The following is a 21943-nucleotide window of genomic DNA, read 5'->3' as shown; positions in this document are numbered from 1 at the left end:
GAAACCCTTGCAGCACTAACTCTTCCGGGACGCTACAATATACACACCCCGCCCACCTCAACCTCCTCATGCTCTCTCAGGGAGAGCATGTCCCAAATTCCAAGCTGCTGTTTTGAGGCATGTTAAAAAAAATAGTGCACTTTGTGACTTCAATAATAAATATGGCAGTGCCATGTTGGCATTTTTTCCCATAACTTGAGTTGATTTATTTTGGAAAACCTTGTTACATTGTTTAATGCATCCAGCGGGGCATCACAACAAAATTAGGCATAATAATGTGTTAATTCCACGACTATATATATCAGTATCGGTTGATATCGGAATCGGTAATTAAGAGTTGGACAATATAATGGCAAAAAAGCCATTATCGGACATCTCTAGTATTTGGATATGATAATTTTGCTAGAATCCTCTTCAAAACAGACAGGATTCCTGTATGTCTCCACAGACAAGTCGTTTTTGCATAGTCATACTACTAAGAGGAGCTAACAAAAGTGATGGTAGTATAAGTGGTGTGGACTGCGGAGTGGAGCGTCAGCACGTCTCCTCATCCCTTCCAGGCCGACTCGATGAAAGCTGGGATGCGATGTGTTTGTGGAGAACATCCGCACCGTAACACAACATAAACACAACAGAACAAATACCCAGAAACCCTTGCAGCGCTAACTCTTCCGGGACGCTACAATATACACACCCCGCCCACCTCAACCTCCTCATGCTCTCTCAGGGAGAGCATGTCCCAAATTCCAAGCTGCTGTTTTGAGGCATGTTAAAAAAAAAAAATGCACTTTGTGACTTCAATAATAAATATGGCAGTGCCATGTTGGCATTTTTTTCCATAACTTGAGTTGATTTATTTTGGAAAACCTTGTTACATTGTTTAATGCATCCAGCGGGGCATCACAACAAAATTAGGCATAATAATGTGTTAATTCCACCACTGTATATATAGCGGTATCGCTTGATATCGGAATCGGTAATTAAGAGTTGGACAATATAATGGCAAAAAAGCCATTATCGGACATCTCTAGTATTTGGATATGATCATTTTGTTCGAATCCTCTTCAAAACAGACAGGATTCCTGTATGTCTCCACAGACAAGTAGTTTTTGCATAGTCATACTACTAAGAGGAGCTAACAAAAGTGATGGTAGTATAAGTGGTGTGGACTGCGGAGTGGAGCGTCAGCACGTCTCCTCATCCCTTCCAGGCCGACTCGATGAAAGCTGGGATGTGATGTGTTTGTGGAGAACATCCGCACCGTAACACAACATAAACACAACAGAACAAATACCCAGAAACCCTTGCAGCACTAACTCTTCCGGGAAGCTACAATATACACCCCCCGCTATCCTGCCCACCTCAACCTCCTCATGCTCTCTCAGGGAGAGCATGTCCCAAATTCCAAGCTGCTGTTTTGAGGCATGTTAAAAAAAAATAATGCACTTTGTGACTTCAATAATAAATATGGCAGTGCCATGTTGGCACTTTTTTCCATAACTTGAGTTGATTTAATTTGGAAAACCTTGTTACATTGTTTAATGCATCCAGCGGGGCATCACAACAAAATTAGGCATAATAATGTGTTAATTCCACGACTGTATATATCGGTATCGGTTGATATCGGAATCGATAATTAAGAGTTGGACAATATAATGGCAAAAAAGCCATTATCGGACATCTCTAGTATTTGGATATGATCATTTTGCTAGAATCCTCTTCAAAACAGACAGGATTCCTGTATGTCTCCACAGACAAGTAGTTTTTGCATAGTCATACTACTAAGAGGAGCTAGCAAAAGTGATGGTAGTATAAGTGGTGTGGACTGCGGAGTGGAGCGTCAGCACGTCTCCTCATCCCTTCCAGGCCGACTCGATGAAAGCTGGGATGCGATGTGTTTGTGGAGAACATCCGCACCGTAACACAACATAAACACAACAGAACAAATACCCAGAAACCCTTGCAGCACTAACTCTTCCGGGACGCTACAATATACACCCCCCGCTACCCCCCCCCAAACCCCGCCCACCTCAACCTCCTCATGCTCTCTCAGGGAGAGCATGCCCCAAATTCCAAGCTGCTATTTTGAGGCATGTTAAAAAAAAATGCACTTTGTGACTTCAATAATAAATATGGCAGTGCCATGTTGGCATTTTTTTCCATAACTTGAGTTGATTTATTTTGGAAAACCTTGTTACATTGTTTAATGCACCCAGCGGGGCATCACAACAAAATTAGGCATAATAATGTGTTCATTCCACCACTGCATATATCGGTATCGGTTGATATCGGAATCGGTAATTAAGAGTTGGACAATTTCGGATATCGGCAAAAAAGCCATTATCGGACATCTCTAGTATTTGGATATGATCATTTTGCTAGAATCCTCTTCAAAACAGACAGGATTCTTGTATGTCTCCACAGACAAGTAGTTTTTGCATAGTCATACTACTAAGAGGAGCTAACAAAAGTGATGGTAGTATAAGTGGCGTGGACTGTGGAGTGGAGCGTCAGCACGTCTCCTCATCCCTTCCAGGCCGACTCGATGAAAGCTGGGATGCGATGTGTTTGTGGAGAACATCCGCACCGTAACACAACATAAACACAACAGAACAAATACCCAGAAACCCTTGCAGCACTAACTCTTCCGGGACGCTACAATATACACCCCCCGCTACCCCGCTCCCAACCCCGCCCACCTCAACCTCCTCATGCTCTCTCAGGGAGAGCATGTCCCAAATTCCAAGCTGCTGTTTTGAGGCATGTTAAAAAAAAAAATGCACTTTGTGACTTCAATAATAAATATGGCAGTGCCATGTTGGCATTTTTTTTCCATAACTTGAGTTGATTTATTTTGGAAAACCTTGTTACATTGTTTAATGCATCCAGCGGGGCATCACAACAAAATTAGGCATAATAATGTGTTCATTCCACCACTGTATATATCGGTATCGCTTGATATCGGAATCGGTAATTAAGAGTTGGACAATATAATGGCAAAAAAGCCATTATCGGACATCTCTAGTATTTAGATATGATCATTTTGTTAGAATCCTCTTCAAAACAGACAGGATTCCTGTATGTCTCCACAGACAAGTAGTTTTTGCATAGTCATACTACTAAGAGGAGCTAACAAAAGTGATGGTAGTATAAGTGGTGTGGACTGCGGAGTGGAGCGTCAGCACGTCTCCTCATCCCTTCCAGGCCGACTCGATGAAAGCTGGGTTGTGTTTGTGGGCGGGCAACTGGACAAAATCCATTGCCAGAGTGAGTGTTCTGCTGAGGCAGGTGCGCCGACCTTTCAGTCATCTGATAATAACGTGTCCGAGCGCCGGGCAGGGTGGCGCTTCGGAGGAGTGCGGGTGGGCGCCACATCCTGTTATGATCAAGCCAATGTCGTTTTTTTTCTGATACGCTTTAATCGCCACTTACTTGGCCTCGCATGTCAGCGTGGGGGAGGAACTTCCTGACGCCACGTTCCTTTGCTGCGTTCCTCAGGTGCCCACGGAGTGAGAGAAGAGCCTCGGTTTGTGACGGCGCGCGCCGGAGAGAGCGTGATCCTGGGGTGCGACGTCTCCCCTCCCCTGGATGGCCAGCAGCCCCCCTACGTGGTGGAGTGGTTCAAGTTCGGAGTGCCTATTCCCTTCTTCATCAACTTCCGCTTCTACCCTCCCCATGTGGACCCGGAGTACACTGGTAAGCAAATGATAATGACACGAAGAACATGGGAGGCGAGTCTCTTCACACAAGGCCGATTGTACCTTGCTTGGACCCACTTCGCACCTAAAGTACGGCCCAATTGGCGACCAAACTGATATTGCGGTATTTTTAGTCTGAATACCAGTGCAGGGCTCGAATTTAAGTGCCGCGACCGCCCTCGTCATTTGCAGTAAGCCCTAAAAACTTGACCAGCATCAACATGCCGTGACCGCCCTTGACTTTTTATTTGTTAATGGCAGGGCCGGCCCGTGGCATAGGCCGTATAGGCAAATGCTAAGGGCGCCGTCCATCAGGGGGCGCCACGCCAGTGCCACAAATGTTGGAGAAAAAAAAAAAAAAAAAAAAAAAAAAGTTGGTACTATTATTTTTAAATACAAAAAATAATCCCACGTCAATTAAAATGCAAAGTAAAGCCTATTTAATAGAAATATTATTTGTTACAACATTACGCCGACAGAGGTAGCAGGTGTGCCTACATGAAATTATTTGTCTGTTACAGAATGTGATAGTAACCTGGCTTTTTAGCATTAAGCTAATGTTACATGATTCGGCAATTGCTAATCAATAAATAGCTAGTTCTGTTTTAACGTCGGGTTAATATTGTGGAGGGGGCTAAATTGTTATGGAAAATAATAATGTAACGTTAGGTAATTACAGTACTCCCACCTTACATTCCTCAGGGACATTTGTATTAGATCTTTTAAGCAGGTGTTTTTTGTTTACATTGTTATTGCCTTCTGGTTAGCTAATGTTTGCCCTGCAGGTAATAGTCACTTTTCCACCCCTTTATATATTAGGTATAGTTGTAAGTAAAAAAAAAAAAAAGGTCAAAGACAAAGCTATTCGGTTTCTTGTGAGTATATACACTTCACTGCTGATGTGGGGGGGCGTCACCTAAAATCTTGCCTAGGGCGCCAGATTGGTTAGGGCCGGGCCTGGTTAATGGAATAGGGATGTAACGGTAAACGGTATAATGATGATTTGCGATCGAATTCCAGACGTTTAGTAATACCGTCTATTTTTTTGTATTACCAAAAAAACTTAATTTATTCATGCATTTTAGGCAAAAACGAAGTCAGGCGCATGCGCACTTGCGTCGTTTGGCTTGATAATCATGGCGGACTAGCTACACGGACTTTGCTCCGGAGATTTCCCCTCGGAGTAAATCATACTTGCCAACCTTGAGACCTCCGATTTCGGGAGGTGGGGGGTGGGGGCGTGGTCGGGGGTGGGGCAGGGCGTGGTTGAGGGCGTGGTTAAGAGGGGAGGAGTATATTGACAGCTAGAATTCACCATGTCAAGTATTTCATACATATATATACACAGTATATATATATATATATATATATATATATATATATATATATATATATATATATATATATATATATATGTATGTGTGGGAAAAAAATCACAAGACTATTTCATTTCTACAGGCCTGTTTCATGAGGGGGGGTACCCTCAATCATCAGGAGATGATCATCAGGAAATCTCCTGATGATTGAGGGTACCCCCCCTCATGAAACAGGCCTGTAGAGATGAAATAGTCTTGTGATTTTTTTCCCACACATACATATATTGCGCTCTACTACGGTATCGAGCACTATTTTTTGGATAACCTTATTAAGACATATATATATATATATATATATATAGCTACATCCTGAAAATATGCAAACAAAACTGTGTTTGGATAATTGATACTTCAAACTTGCATAAATAAATATTAAGGAATATAACATAACTTGGCTTCTGAGAGCTTCAAAATGTAATGAATAAAATGCTAAAGTTGTTGATAAACAAGCAATTATTTTAATAATTAAATATGGTCATTTTAAATGAATTATTATGATAATTTAAAATTAATTATTGTCATGTCTATGTAATCATGTTTTGTGTTAAGTCAAGTTTTTGTTTAGTTATAGGACTCTTTAGTTTCTGTCTTTTCACTCCCTTGTCTTGTTTCCATGATTACCCCATTAGTTTCACCTGTTCCACGTTTGGACTCATTGTGCACTCTTGTTTGTCACCATAGCAACCATTAGTTTTCACCTGTCACGTCACGCACCTGTTTCACGTTTTGAGTCACGCACCTGCTTTCACTAATCATGTCCATAGTATTTAAGTTCATTCATTTTCTGTTGTTCGTCCTGACGACCTCACACCACATTTATGCTCTGTCCATTTTTTCATGTCCATCGTTCACGCTGCTCCTTTTTTGTCCATGCCAAGTAAGTTTTCTTTATTCAAGCCATAGTTTGCAAGTTTTGTTTAATTGTTCATAGTTTATTCTCCGCCACTGTGCGCGCTTTTTGTTTGATCCTTTTTTTTGATAAATATAAATAAATCATGTACCTTAATTCCCGTCTCGCCCGTGCCAACTTTCCGTTGCATCCCGGAAAAGCAAACACCCCGGACCAAGTCCTGACAATTATTTCAAATATGTTTATTTTAATGTATAATTCTAATGCCTGGATGTAATAAGGAGTCAGAAAAAATACAATTAATTTTGATGTTTATAGCAAAATATAGTAAAAATGTATTTAGTTTTTTTTTTTTTTTAATTAATAAATATATGTATTTTTAGGTAAAATAAACATAATAATACAATTTATCTCTAGTCTGGATGATTTATTTCTTGTCACCCAGTTGTCCTCCCGTCGTGAAAAAAGGCTGTCCTCACTCGGGTCCGCATGGACCTGGAGGGGGCGTGGCCTCCAGCGCCGGCTGAAAATCGGGAGATTTTCGGGAGAATATTTGTCCCGGGAGGTTTTCGGGACAGGCGCTAAATTTCGGGAGTCTCCCGGAAAATTTGGGAGGGTTGGCAAGTATGGAGTAAATGGAGCCAAGCGCTTGGTTTGACGTCTTTCTACCCTCGCTAAGAGCGCACTGTGTTTGGATGGAGACAGGTGTGGACAATATTGGAGACAAACGCACTTGTCCCCAACACTAAAAGTACACAGCGATGGAGAAAACTTTTTTATGTAGCTTTCATTTTCTCAATACAGCGTCCATCAGCTGCGTGACTGAGGGTTAGTGTGAGAAAACATGCAGCAGGTGATGTGTCGTGATCGTTGTCACAACTTGTTTATAAAGTTTTTAGTTTGTTTACTGGGATGTTCACTTGTCTTTTATTTAATTGCAAACTTTATCAGTGTTCAAATAACATCAATACCAGCTAATGTTTTTTCATCTCATCAAATTGAACGCAGGCAGTGAAGATTGTGTATTCGATGTGTGAGGTGTCATTCTTTATTTTTGTTGGACAAACTGTTGCACTGAACTACAAGGAGGCGTTATTGGAGAAGAACAAAGCTTGTTTATTAGACTTCATCTTCATTAGCCAAACTGCTTTGAGTTTACTATTGATATCAAGAAGTAAACGCCATGTTTTTTTACATTAATTGTGTTTTTTTCATGTCACAAAGGGGTTACTTCAAAAACCATTCATGTGACACATCATTTTGTGAATGTGTTATTGTGTATAGTTAATTCCCATATGACATATTTCTGCTCAAAATCTTAATGGATCTGTCCCGATACATCATCTACATCAGGGGTCACCAACGCGGTGCCCGTGGGCACCAGGTCGCCCATAAGGACCAGATGAGTCGCCCGCTGGCCTGTTCTAAAAATAGCTCAAATAGAGGCAGTTAGCTGACTCTATTTTTAAAATTGTATTTATTTACTAGCAAGCTGGTCTCGCTTTGCTCAACATTTTTGATTCTAAGAGAGACAAAACTCAAATAGAATTTGAAAATTTTTTAAAGACTTGGTCTTCACTTGTTTAAATAAATTCATTTATTCCTTTACTTTGCTTCTTATAACTTTCAGAAAGACAATTTTCGAGAAAAAATACAACCTTAAAAATGATTTTAGGATTTTTAAATACATATACCTTTTTACCTTTTAAATTCCTTCCTCTTCTTTCCTGACAATTTAAATCAATGTTCAAGTAAAAAATTTTATTTTTTATTGTAAAGAATAATAAATACGTTTTAATTTAATTCTTCATTTTAGCTTCTGTTTTTTCGACGAAGAATATTTGTGAAATATTTCTTCAAACTTACTATGATTAAAATTCAAAAAAAAAAATTCTGGCAAATCTAGAAAATCTGTAGAATCAAATTGAAATCTTATTTCAAAGTCTTGAATTTTTTTTAAAATTTTTGTTCTGGAAAATCTAGAAGAAATAATGATTTGGTTTTGTTAGAAATATAGCTTAGTCCAATTTGTTATATATTCTAACAAAGTGCAGATTGGATTTTAACCTATTTAAAACATGTCATCAAAATTCAAAAATTAATCTTAATCAGGAAAAATTACTAATGGCCAACATATGTAATAACAAGTGTGTGTAAGAAATTGAAATGCGCCCCCTTTGGCCAGAATTAATAAAAAAAATTAAAAAAAAAATGTACATAGAGACATACCGTAATAAGTTGAAGTCAATAATGAAGATTAAAATCCAATTACAAACAAAAAATTTAAAAAAATACAAATGAACTCAAAGCAGTCTTTTTCTCACAATGTGTCTACTTTTTTCTTATAAAATTGGGAACAATTTCTCATGTTATTTCTGTTTCTGTAATATTGCAATATTGTCTCGTAAAATGATTACTTTTTTTAATGTAAAATGATTGCTTTTTAATGCAAAATGGTGACAATTGTCCTAAAAAATTCGGACTTTTATCACAATATTGCCATTTTTTTGTTCTTGTAAAACAGCGACATATTTTGAGTAAAATTATGACTTCTGTCATTATTTTGCCGAGTAAAATTCCGATCATTATTATAATATTGCCAAAATGTGCACGTTTTCTTATAAAATTGTGACTTTTGTCGAGTCAAATTTGGACTCTTTTCATAAAATTGCCAACATTTTAAGCTTTTCTTGTAAAATTGCGACTGTTATTGAGTAGAATTCCAACTTTCATCATAATATTGCACAAATGTTCAGTTTTTCTCGTAAAATTGTGACTTGCGTTGAGTCAAATGACAGTTTTTCTTGTGAAATTGTGACTTTTGTCGAGTAAAATTTTGACTCTTTTCATAAAATTGCTAAAATTTTAAGCTTTTCTTGTAGAATTGCGACTGTTATTGAGTAGAATTCCAACTTTCATCATAATATTGCACAAATTGTTCAGTTTTTCTTGTAAAATTTTGCCTTGCGTTGAGTCAAATGACGTTTTTTTTCTTGTGAAATTGTGACCTTTTTCTTGTGAAATTCCAACTCATTTTTCACAACAAGCTTTTTTATATTTGCATAGTATGTATTTATTATTAATGTTGTAAATACACATCTTTATATATCTAGAAAGGGGTGGTCCTAAAGAGGTAGGCATTTCTCGCCAGTCTCAAGAAGGTAAGAAATACAAGAATATGTGTGTGTGTGTTCTTGTATTTCTACACTTCTTGAGACATCAAGAAGGAAAAGTATCTTCCATATGAGGAGGTGTGAACAAGTGATGACATAAATCAATAACATTGCATCTAATAGAGAATGTCTCATTTGCACCCCTGCTGGTGAAATCTATAAAAATGAGGGTGGTCTCAAAAAGGAGGGATTTTTCAAATTGACTGTGTGTCGGTTTTAAAAGTGCTCCCCCTCTGGTCAACATATGAAATAACAAGTGTGTGTAAGAAATTGAAAAGCGCCTTCTTTGGGCAAAATTAATACAAATAAAATAAAATGAATATGTATATAGAGACATACTGTAATAACTTGAAGTAAATAATGAAGATTGAAAACCAATTAGAAACAAAAAAATAAATTTAAAGTGCAGATTGGATTTTAACCTATTTAAAACATGTCATCAAAATTCTAAATTTAATCTTAATCAGGAAAAATGACTAATGATGTTCCATAAATTCTTTTTTTAATTTTTTCAAAAAGATATCGAATTAGCTAGTTTTTCTCTTCTTTTTTTTTCGGTTGAATTTTGAATTTTAAAGAGTCGAAATTGAAGATAAACTATGTTTCAAAATTTAATTTTCATTAAAGTGTTGCATATTGATATGTATCTGTTTCTATATATATTTATTGTGAGAAATCATTAAGATGATCAGTGTTTCCACAAAGATAAATATCATTAATTATTAATAATAACATAGAGTTAAAGGTAAATTGAGCAAATTGGCTATTTCTGGCAATTTATTTAAGTGTGTATCAAACTGGTAGCCCTTCGCATTAATCAGTACCCAAGAAGTAGCTCTTGGTTTCAAAAAGGTTGGTCTACATGTACATGCAAATGTACATAACTTAAAAATATGAAATAAATAATAAATAAAAAAATACCCCCTCTATCAAAATACAAGAATAGAGATAAAGGCATCATGTAATGACAAAAAGTTGACAAGTTGATATTAATAATGAATTAAAGAAAAACAGTTATATGTATGTGTGTGTATGCATGCTTTGGAGCACCTGCCTCCAAAGAAAATATGAGCCCTTATTTAAGGCAACGCTTGCCTTGACCTTAAAAATTTTAAATTCTAGGCCTGCCAGTATACAGTATATACAGGTATCTTTAAAAATGAAAAAAAAAAGCGTTCAAATTGCTTAAGTTTGTGTTTCACGGCTAGATAACCAGTTTTGAGAACACTCAGATTATGTTTGTTGTATGTATTAACGTTATGTGTTTATTCTTTAAAAATTAATAAGTTCACTGTTAACATGTCGAATCAATTTTCGTTCATTTTGTTCATAAACGTGATGTTTATATCCTCACGTTTGTGCACGGGATATATGGAGCTTCTACTCGCTCATTGCGGTGTTAAGTATAACATTACCGTATTTTTCGGACTATAAGGCGCACCTAAAATCCTTTCATTTTCTCAAAAATCGACAGTGCGCCTAATGTACGGAATAATTATGGTTGTGCTTACCGACCTCTAAGCAATTTTATTTTGTACACGGTGTAATGATAAGCGTGACCAGTAGATGGCAGCCACACATAAGAGATACGTGTAGACTGCAATATGACGTCAGTAAACAACACCAACACTTTAAAGGGGAACATTATCACCAGACCTATGTAAGCGTCAATATATACCTTGATGTTGCAGAAAAAAAACTATATATTTTTTTAACCGATTTCCGAACTCTAAATGGGTGAATTTTGGCGAATTAAACGGCTTTCTAATATTCGCTCTCGGAGCGATGACGTCACATCGGGAAGCAATCCGCCATTTTCTCAAACACCGAGTCAAATCAGCTCTGTTATTTTCCGTTTTTTCGACTGTTTTCCGTACCTTGGAGACATCATGCCTCGTCGGTGTGTTGTCGGAGGGTGTAACAACACGAACAGGGACGGATTCAAGTTGCACCAGTGGCCCAAAGATGCCAAAGTGGCAAGAAATTGGACGTTTGTTCCGCACACTTTACCCACGAAAGCTATGCTACGACAGAGATGGCAAGAATGTGTGGATATCCTGCGACACTCAAAGCAGATGCATTTCCAACCATAAAGTCAAAGAAATCTGCCGCCAGACCCCCATTGAATCTGCTGGAGTGTGTGAGCAATTCAGGGACAAAGGCCCTCGGTAGCACGGCAAGCAATGGCGGCAGTTTGTTCCCGCAGACGAGCGAGCTAAACCCCCTATCGACCCTAGCTTCCCTGGCCTGCTGACATCAACTCCAAAACTGGACAGATCAGCTTTCAGGAAAAGAGCGCGGATGAGGGTATGTCTACAGAATATATTAATTGATGAAAATTGGGCTGTCTGCACTCTCAAAGTGCATGTTGTTGCCAAATGTATTTCATATGCTGTAAACCTAGTTCATAGTTGTTAGTTTCCTTTAATGCCAAACAAACACATACCAATCGTTGGTTAGAAGGTGATCGCCGAATTCGTCCTCGCTTTCTCCCGTGTCGCTGGCTGTCGTGTCGTTTTCGTCGGTTTCGCTTGCATACGGTTCAAACCGATATGGCTCAATAGCTTCAGTTTCTTCTTCAATTTCGTTTTCGCTACCTGCCTCCACACTACAACCATCCGTTTCAATACATGCGTAATCTGTTGAATCGCTGAAATCCGAGTCTGAATCCGAGCTAATGTCGCTATAGCTTGCTGTTCTTTCCGCCATGTTTGTTTGTGTTGGCTTCACTATGTGACGTCACAGGAAAATGGACGGGTGTATATAACGATGGTTAAAATCAGGCACTTTGAAGCTTTTTTTAGGGATATTGCGTGATGGGTAAAATTTTGAAAAAAACTTCGAAAAATATAATAAGCCACTGGGAACTGATTTTTAATGGTTTTAACCCTTCTGAAATTGTGATAATGTTCCCCTTTAAATGTTCCATTGAGAATAAAGAACATTACACACGGCGCTCAGAAATCAGTCAAAATGTTTTAGTACGACTTTGAAGCCGCACCACTTGATGGATTGTCGGCCCATTACGGCTACCGTAGTCAGAGATACAAGTATTACTATGTTGTGTGTATAAGGATCGCACAATGGCACCCATTAACAGACATTTTATCTGGTGTTTTGTTTCGCAATATTATGCAAAAGTAACTTTTCTTACCTTCTGGTACCTGCTGATCTGTATTTGGGATTTGCATAAGTCCTGAAAATTTGCGCACGTCTTCCACTGTAGTCCATGACGATCCCGTAGTCGATAAGCTTCTTCTTTTTCTCTATCTTCTTGTTATGTGACATTCATCCTCCGCTGTTGCCATTTCTAATATAAAGTAGTGTAAAGTTCTTACTTATATCTGTCAGTAAACTCGCCATGAAAGCACTAAAACATAACGGTATAGTTCTGGAAATGACTGGCTTTTAATGACCAAAGGTATAGATGTGTGTGTCCAAGTTAAAGGAAATGGCAGACTGTCTTCTTCTAATGGATGTATTAACATTTTTGGCAAGCTAGGTAATGTTTGCTGTGGTCTGGAACAACATGGCATGAAATTCAGCCAATATTACATACAGATAATGTGTCATGAGAGGATAAAAGTAAAGTATATTAAGTGAGCTTATATATAGCTACACATGAGGCATGATAATGCAGTATGTACATACAGCTAGCCTAAATAGCATGTTAGCATTGATTAGCTTGCAGTCATGCCCTGACCAAATATGCCTGATTAGCACTCCAACAAGTCAATAACATCAACAAAGCGCACCTTTGTGCATTCACGCACAGTATAAAACGTTTGGTGGACAACATGAGACAAAGGTGTGGAAGATTCTACATGTAAACAAACTGTTGCATCACAGTCCACACTATGGTGAGTTCAAGAACCGCCAAAATTAGGAGGACAAAACGGTGTTCGCCAAATAGTGTCACCAGTGAAGCATACACAAACATAAGGTTTGTGTCATGTTGGTCCTCAAAAAACATACTAAAACAAACAAACAAAAAATTTCCCCCGTCTTTTTACATTTTAAATCCTTTTTTAAAAAATGCTCCAGGGAGCCACCAGGGCGGCACTAAAGAGCCACGTGCGGCTCGAGAGCCGCGGGTTGCTGACCCCCGCTTTGGCCATACCGCGCTGAGCAGCCGGGACAGAGACTTGAGTGCACCTGTTCTTTGATGCGTGCCTCACACAGGTGATTGAAAGAGAAAGTTATGCCTATTAGAGATGCATTACACAAGGCATGAATCACATCATAACCTTAAAGAAAAATCCTCCTCCACTCATTTAGTCAATATTTCAGCACGTTGCCTTCACGCCGGCTCTGAACAGCAGGAAATTGCTTCCTCTGATGTTGTGTGTGTGTGTGTGTGTGTGTGTGTGTTCTCGTATTTCTACCCTTCTTGAGACATCAACAAGGAAAAGTATCTTCCATATGAGGAGGTGTGAACAAGTTAGGACATAAATCATGGTCCCAATACAGAACACCATTGCATCTAATAGAGAGCCAAATACTAGAGTCCGTGAACATTGCTCCAAAGTCAGGATTTTTTGTTGATTTAATGTGCATACACAAGTAAACATTGACAGGTGCAAAGGCAGCAATATATGATTAAACAAGACTTCCCTGTTCATCCCCGAAAAAAGCCGCCAGGTGAACAGTTGATTGTACGACTTCCGGTGCTGACGTAAGACAACCCGTAAGTCCCATATGTGACCATAGGATGAACAAATACACTACGGTACTAAGACTACAGTGGACATTAACAGTTAGCTTCTACAGCTGGGTTGCCCAAAGTGCAGCACAGGGGCCATCTGTGGTCCGTGACTCCTTTTTGTCATCGGACTTTAATAAGCACATTACAAAAAACAAAAAATAGAAATCTCATTTGCACCCCTGGTGGTGAAATCTATCAAAATGAGGGTGGTCCCAAAAAGGAGGGATTTTTCAAATTGACTGTGTGTCGGTTTTAAACATCATGAAAAACATAATTTTCAACATATGAAATAACAAGTGCGTGTAAAATTTTGACGTGCTCCCCCTCTGGCCAACATATGTAATAACAAGTGTGTGTAAGAAATTGAAATGCGCCCCCTTTGGCCAGAATTAATTAAAACATTAAAAAAAAAAAATGTACATAGAGACATACTGTAATAAGTTGAAGTCAATAATGAAGATTAAAATCCAATTACAAACAAAAAATTAAAAAAAATACAAATGAACTAAAAGCAGTCTTTTTCTCACAATGTGTCGACTTTTTTCTTATAAAATTGGGAACAATTTCTCATGTTATTTCTGTTTCTGTAATATTGCAATATTGTCTCGTAAAATTATTACTTTTTTTTAAATATAAAATTATTGCTTTTTAATGCAAAATGGTGACATTTGTCCTAAAAAAATCTGACTTTTATCACAATGTTGCCATTTTTTTGTTTTTTTAAAACAGCGACATATTTTGAGTAAAATTATGACTTTTGTCATAATTTTGCCGAGGAAAATTCCCATCATTATTACAATATTGCCAACATTTTTTAGTTTTCTTATAAAATTGTGACTTTTGTCATGTAAAATTTGGACTCTTTTCATAAAATTGCCAAAATGTTAAGCTTTTCTTGTAAAAGTGCGACTGTTATTGAGTAGAATTCCAACTTTTATCATAATATTGCACAAATGTTCAGTTTTTCTTCTAAGATTTTGACTTGCGTTGAGTCAAATGACAGTTTTTCTTGTGAAATTGTGACTTTTGTCGAGTAAAATTTTGACTCTTTTCATAAAATTGCTAAAATGTTAAGCTTTTCTTGTAGACTTGCGACTGTTATTGAGTAGAATTCCAACTTTCATCATGATATCGCACAAATTGTTCAGTTTTTCTTGTAAATTTTTGACTTGCGTTGAGTCAAATGACGTTTTTTTCTTGTGAAATTGTGACCTTTTTCTTGTGAAATTCCAACTCATTTTTCACAACAAGCTTTTTTATATTTGCATAGTATGTATTTATTATTAATGTTGTAAATACACATCTTTATATATCTAGAAAGGGGTGGTCCTAAAGAGGTAGGCATTTTTCACCAGTCTCAAGAAGGTAACAAATACAATAATATCTGTGTGTGTGTGTGTGTGTGTGTGTGTGTGTGTGTGTGTTCTTGTATTTCTACCCTTTTTGAGACACCAAGAAGGAAAAGTATCTTCCATATGAGGAGGTGTGAACAAGTGATGACATAAATCATGGTCCCAATAACATTGCATCTAATAGAGAATGTCTCATTTGCACCCCTGCTGGTGACATCTATCAAAATGAGGGTGGTCCCAAAAAGGAGGGATTTTTCAAATTGACTGTGTGTCGGTTTTAAAAGTGCTCCCCCTCTGGTCAACATATGAAATAACAAGTGTGTGTAAGATATTGAAAAGCGCCTTCTTTGGGCAAAATTAATACAAATAAAATAAAATGTATATGTATATAGAGACATACTGTAACAACTTGAAGTAAATAATGAAGATTGAAAACCAATTAGAAACAAAAAATAAAAAAAATAAAAAAAGAACTAAAAGCAGTCTTTTTCTCACAATGCGTCAACTTTTTTCTCATAAAATTGCGAACAATTTCTCATGTTCTTTCTGTTTCTGTAATATTGCAATATTTTCTCGTAAAATGATTAGTTTTTTTTAAAGTAAAATGATTACTTTTTAATGCAAAATGGTGACATTTGTCCTAAAAAAGTCTGACTTTTATCACAATATTGCCATTTTTTTGTTCCTGTAAAACAGTGACATATTTTGAATAAAATTATGACTTTTGCCATAATTTTGCCGAGTAAGATTCCGATTATTATTATAATATTGCCAACATTTTTAAGTTTTCTTATAAAATTGTGACATTTTTTGAGTAAAATATGGACTCTTTTCATAAAATTTCCAAAATGTTAAGCTTTTCTTGTAAAATTGCGACTGTTATTGAGTAGAATTCCAACTTTCAGCATAATATTGCACAAATGTTCAGTTTTTCTCGTAAAATTTTGACTTGCGTTGAGTCAAATGACAGTTTTTCTTGTGAAATTGTGACATTTGTCCAGTAAAATTTGGAGTCTTTTCATAAAATTGCCAAAATGTTAAGCTTTTCTTGTAGAATTGCGACTGTTATTGAGTAGAATTCCAACTTTCAGCATAATATTGCACAAATATTCAGTTTTTCTTGTAAAATTTTGATTAGAGTTGAGCAAAATTATGGTGTTTCTTGTGAAATTGTGACCTTTGTCCAGTAAAATGTGGACTCTTTTCATAAAATTGCCAGAATTTTAAGTTTTTCTTGTAAAATTGCGACTGTTATTGAGTAGAATTCCAACTTTCAGCATAATATTGCACAAATGTTCAGTTTTTCCGATAAAATTTTGACTTGCGTTGTGTAAAATGACGGTTTTCTTAATAAAATTAGCCTTTGGACCTCAATCAATGACATATTTTTTAATATTTTTTTAGAAAACGCAGGAAGTCAGGTCATAATCCAAACCAGCAGGTGGCGCCACTTCCCATGCAAAATCCTCTTCCTGTCACTCACACACTAAATAACAGCTGGATAAAAGAAAAAAAAATTTAATCTTCATATTACCTTATTTTTCAGACTATAAGGCGCACTTAAAATCAATTCATTTTCTCAAAACTCTCCTTATAACCCGGTCAATTTGGTTGTGCTTACCGACCTCCAAGCTATTTTATTTGGTACACGGTGTAATGATGAGTGTGAGCAGTAGATGGCAGTCACACATAAGAGATGTGTAGACTGCAATATGATGGCAGTCACACATAAGAGATACGTGTAGACTGCAATATGATGGCAGTCACACATAAGAGATATGTGTAGACTGCAATATGATGGCAGTCACACATAAGAGATATGTGTAGACTGCAATATGATGGCAGTCACACATAAGAAATACATGCAGACTGCAATATGATGGCAGTCACACGTAAGAGATACGTGCAGACTGCAATATGATGGCAGTCACACACAAGAGATATGTGTAGACTGCAATATGATGGCAGTCACAAATAAGAGGTATGTGTAGACTGCAATATGATGGCAGTCACACATAAGAGATATGTGTAGACTGCAATATGATGGCAGTCACACATAAAAGATGCGTGTAGACTGCCATATGATGGCAGTCACACATAAGAGATACGTGTAGACTGCTATATGATGGCAGTCACACAAAAGAGATACATGTAGACTGCAATATGATGGCAGTCACACATAAGAGATGCGTGTAGACTGCAATATGTTAGCAGTCACATAAAAGAGATATGTGTAGACTGCAATAGGATGGCAGTCACACATAAAAGATAGGTATAGACTGCAATATGATGGCAGTCACACATAAGAGATACGTGTAGACTGCTATATGATGACAGTCACACATAAGAGATACGTGTAGACTGCTATATGATGGCAGTCACACAAAAGAGATACGTGTAGACTGCAATATGATGGCAGTCACACATAAGAGATGCGTGTAGACTGCAATATGATGGCAGTCACAAATAAGAGATACGTGTAGACTGCAATATGATGGCAGTCACACAAAAGAGATGCGTGTAGACTGCAATAGGATGGCAGTCACACATAAAAGATAGGTATAGACTGCAATATGATGGCAGTCACACATAAGAGATACGTGTAGACTGCTATATGATGGCAGTCACACATAAGAGATACGTGTAGACTGCTATATGATGGCAGTCACACAAAAGAGATACGTGTAGACTGCAATATGATGGCAGTCACACATAAGAGATGCGTGTAGACTGCAATATGATGGCAGTCACAAATAAGAGATACATGTAGACTGCAATATGATGGCAGTCACACAAAAGAGATGCGTGTAGACTGCAATATGATGGCAGTCACACATAAGAGATACATGCAGACTGCAATATGATGCCAGTCACAAATAAGAGATACGTGTAGACTGCAATATGATGGCAGTCACACATAAGAGATATGTGTAGATTGCAATATGATGGCAGTCACATAAAAGAGATATGTGTAGATTGCAATATGATGGCAGTCACATAAAAGAGATATGTGTAGACTGCAATAGGATGGCAGTCACACATAAAAGATACGTGTAGACTGCAATATGATGGCAGTCACACATAAGAGATATGTGTAGATTGCAATATGATGGCAGTCACAAATAAGAGATATGTGTAGAGTGCGATATGACGGCAGTCACACATAAGAGATACGTGTAGACTGCAATATGATGGCAGTCACACATAAGAGATACGTGTAGACTGCTATATGATGGCAGTCACACAAAAGAGATACATGTAGACTGCAATATGATGGCAGTCACACATAAGAGATGCATGTAGACTGCAATATGATAGCAGTCACATAAAAGAGATATGTGTAGACTGCAATAGGATGGCAGTCACACAAAAGAGATACGTGTAGACTGCAATATGATGGCAGTCACAAATAAGAGATATGTATATAGACTGCAATATGATGGCAGTCACACATAAGAGATATGTGTAGACTGCAATATGATGGCAGTCACACATAAGAGATGCGTGTAGACTGCAATATGATGGCAGTCACACATAAGAGATATGTATAGACTGCAAAATGATGGCAGTCACACATAAGAGATATGTGTAGACTGCAATATGATGGCAGTCACACATAAGAGATACGTGTAGACTGCAATATGAAGAAAATCACACATAAGAGATACGTGCAGACTGCAATATGATGGCAGTCACAAATAAGAGATATGTGTAGACTGCAATATGAAGGCAGTCACACATAAGAAATACGTGCAGAGTGCAATATGATGGCAGTCACAAATAAGAAATATGTGTTGAGTGCAATATGATGGCAGTCACACATAAGAGATATGTGTCGACTGCAATATGATGGCAGTCACACAAAAAAGATATGTGTAGACTGCAATATGATGGCAGTCACACACAAAATATATGTGTAGACTGCAATATGATGGCAGTCACAAATAAGAGATATGTGTAGACTGCAATATGATGGCAGTCACACAAAAGAGATACGTGTAGACGGCAATATGATGGCAGTCACAAATAAGAGATATGTGTAGACTGCAATATGATGGCAGTCACACAAAAGAGATGCGTGTAGACTGCAATATGATGGCAGTCACAAATAAGAGATATGTGTAGACTGCAATATGATGGCAGTCACACATAAGAGATATGTGTCGATTGCAATATGATGGCAGTCACACATAAGAGATATGTGTAGACTGCAATATGATGGCAGTCACACATAAGAGATACGTGTAGACTGCAATATGATGGCAGTCACACATAAGAGATGTGTGTAGACTGCAATATGATGTCAGTCACACATAAGAGATATGTGTTGACTGCAATATGATGGCAGTCACAAATAAGAGATATGTGTAGAATGCAATATGATAGCAGTCACACATAAGAGATACGTGTAGACTGCAATATGATGGCAGTCACACATAAGAGATATGTGTAGACTGCAATATGATGGCAGTCACAAATAAGAGATATGTGTAGACTGCAATATGAAGGCAGTCACACATAAGAAATACGTGCAGAGTGCAATATGATGGCAGTCACAAATAAGAAATATGTGTTGAGTGCAATATGATGGCAGTCACACATAAGAGATATGTGTCGACTGCAATATGATGGCAGTCACACAAAAAAGATATGTGTAGACTGCAATATGATGGCAGTCACACACAAAATATATGTGTAGACTGCAATATGATGGCAGTCACAAATAAGAGATATGTGTAGACTGCAATATGATGGCAGTCACACAAAAGAGATACGTGTAGACGGCAATATGATGGCAGTCACAAATAAGAGATATGTGTAGACTGCAATATGATGGCAGTCACACAAAAGAGATGCGTGTAGACTGCAATATGATGGCAGTCACAAATAAGAGATATGTGTAGACTGCAATATGATGGCAGTCACACATAAGAGATATGTGTCGATTGCAATATGATGGCAGTCACACATAAGAGATATGTGTAGACTGCAATATGATGGCAGTCACACATAAGAGATACGTGTAGACTGCAATATGATGGCAGTCACACATAAGAGATGTGTGTAGACTGCAATATGATGTCAGTCACACATAAGAGATATGTGTTGACTGCAATATGATGGCAGTCACAAATAAGAGATATGTGTAGAATGCAATATGATAGCAGTCACACATAAGAGATACGTGTAGACTGCAATATGATGGCAGTCACACATAAGAGATATGTGTAGACTGCAATATGATGGCAGTCACAAATAAGAGGAACCAAGAAAAGACATTTTGCTGGAAAGCAAACGGCTCAACATTTATGAAAATAAACCAGTGTTGTACCCCTGAAATCCGTGCCTCTCGTGGCAGTGCGTGGTGGTCCGAGGAACCCACTAAAGGGCAACCTCTACAAACAGTTAGCGCCATCTTTTGACACTTCTTCCACTCCCATCCTTGCACACTACACCGCTACAACAAAGACGACGGGGAGAAGACGCTGTCGAAAGTGAGCCACGTAAATAAGACAATGTGACCAATCTAAGTCTAAGACTAGATGTGACCAATCCAAGTCTAAGACTAGATGTGACCAATCCAAGTCTAAGACTAGATGTGACCAATCCAAGTCTAAGACTAGATGTGACCAATCCAAGTCTAAGACTAGATGTGACCAATCTAAGTCTAAGACTAAATGTGACCAATCTAAGTCTAAGACTAAATGTGACCAATCTAAGTCTAAGACGATATGTGACCAATATAAGTCTAAGACTAAATGTGACCAATCTAAGTCTAAGACAAGATGTGACCAATCTAAGTCTAAGACTAGATGTGACCAATCTAAGTCTAAGACTATATGTGACCAATCCAAGTCTAAGACTAGATGTGACCAATCCAAGTCTAAGACTAGATGTGACCAATCCAAGTCTAAGACTATATGTGACCAATCCAAGTCTAAGACTATATGTGACCAATCCAAGCCTAAAACTATATGTGGCCAATCCAAGCCTAAGACTAGATGTGACCAATCCAAGTCTAAGACTAGATGTGACCAATCCAAGTCTAAGACTAGATGTGACCAATCCAAGTCTAAGACTATATGTGACCAATCCAAGTCTAAGACTATATGTGACCAATCCAAGCCTAAAACTATATGTGGCCAATCCAAGCCTAAGACTAGATGTGACCAATCCAAGTCTAAGACTAGATGTGACCAATCAAAGCCTAAGACTAGATGTGACCAATCTAAGACTATATGTGACCAATCCAAGTCTAAGACTAGATGTGACCAATCCAAGCCTAAAACTAGATGTGATCAATCTAAGACTATATGTGACCAATCCAAGTCTAAGACTAGATGTGACCAATCCAAGTCTAAGACTAGATGTGACCAATCTAAGACTATATGTGACCAATCTAAGTCTAAGACTAGATGTGACCAATCCAAGCTTAAGACTAGATGTGATCAATCTAAGACTATATGTGGCCAATCCAAGTCTAAGACTAGATGTGACCAATCCAAGTCTAAGACTAGATGTGACCAATCTAAGACTATATGTGACCAATCTAAGTCTAAGACTAGATGTGACCAATCTAAGTCTAAGACTAGATGTGACCAATCCAAGTCTAAGACTATATGTGACCAATCCAAGTCTAAGACTATATGTGACCAATCCAAGTCTAAGACTAGATGTGACCAATCCAAGTCTAAGACTAGATGTGACCAATCCAAGTCTAAGACTATATGTGACCAATCCAAGTCTAAGACTATATGTGACCAATCCAAGCCTAAAACTATATGTGGC

The 21943-nt window shown here is 37.7% G+C and overlaps 1 protein-coding gene across 3 annotated transcripts in view; it reads left to right on the top strand.

Annotated features, from left to right (window-relative positions):
• Nucleotides 1-21943, top strand: part of igsf9ba (immunoglobulin superfamily, member 9Ba) — a 337710-nt gene that overhangs the window by 62758 nt on the left and 253009 nt on the right. For all 3 annotated transcript variants that reach the window (XM_061973182.1, XM_061973181.2, XM_061973180.2), the window contains exon 2: nucleotides 3499-3696. In XM_061973182.1, the coding sequence (XP_061829166.1) occupies nucleotides 3499-3696 (198 nt within the window). The remainder of the gene's footprint in view (nucleotides 1-3498; nucleotides 3697-21943) is intronic.

Source organism: Nerophis lumbriciformis, linkage group LG17, assembly GCF_033978685.3.
Source record: "Nerophis lumbriciformis linkage group LG17, RoL_Nlum_v2.1, whole genome shotgun sequence".
Classification (NCBI taxonomy): Eukaryota; Metazoa; Chordata; class Actinopteri; order Syngnathiformes; family Syngnathidae; genus Nerophis; species Nerophis lumbriciformis.
The sequence above is the reverse complement of the archived record's forward strand: the minus strand, read 5'-3'. Positions and strand labels throughout refer to the sequence as shown.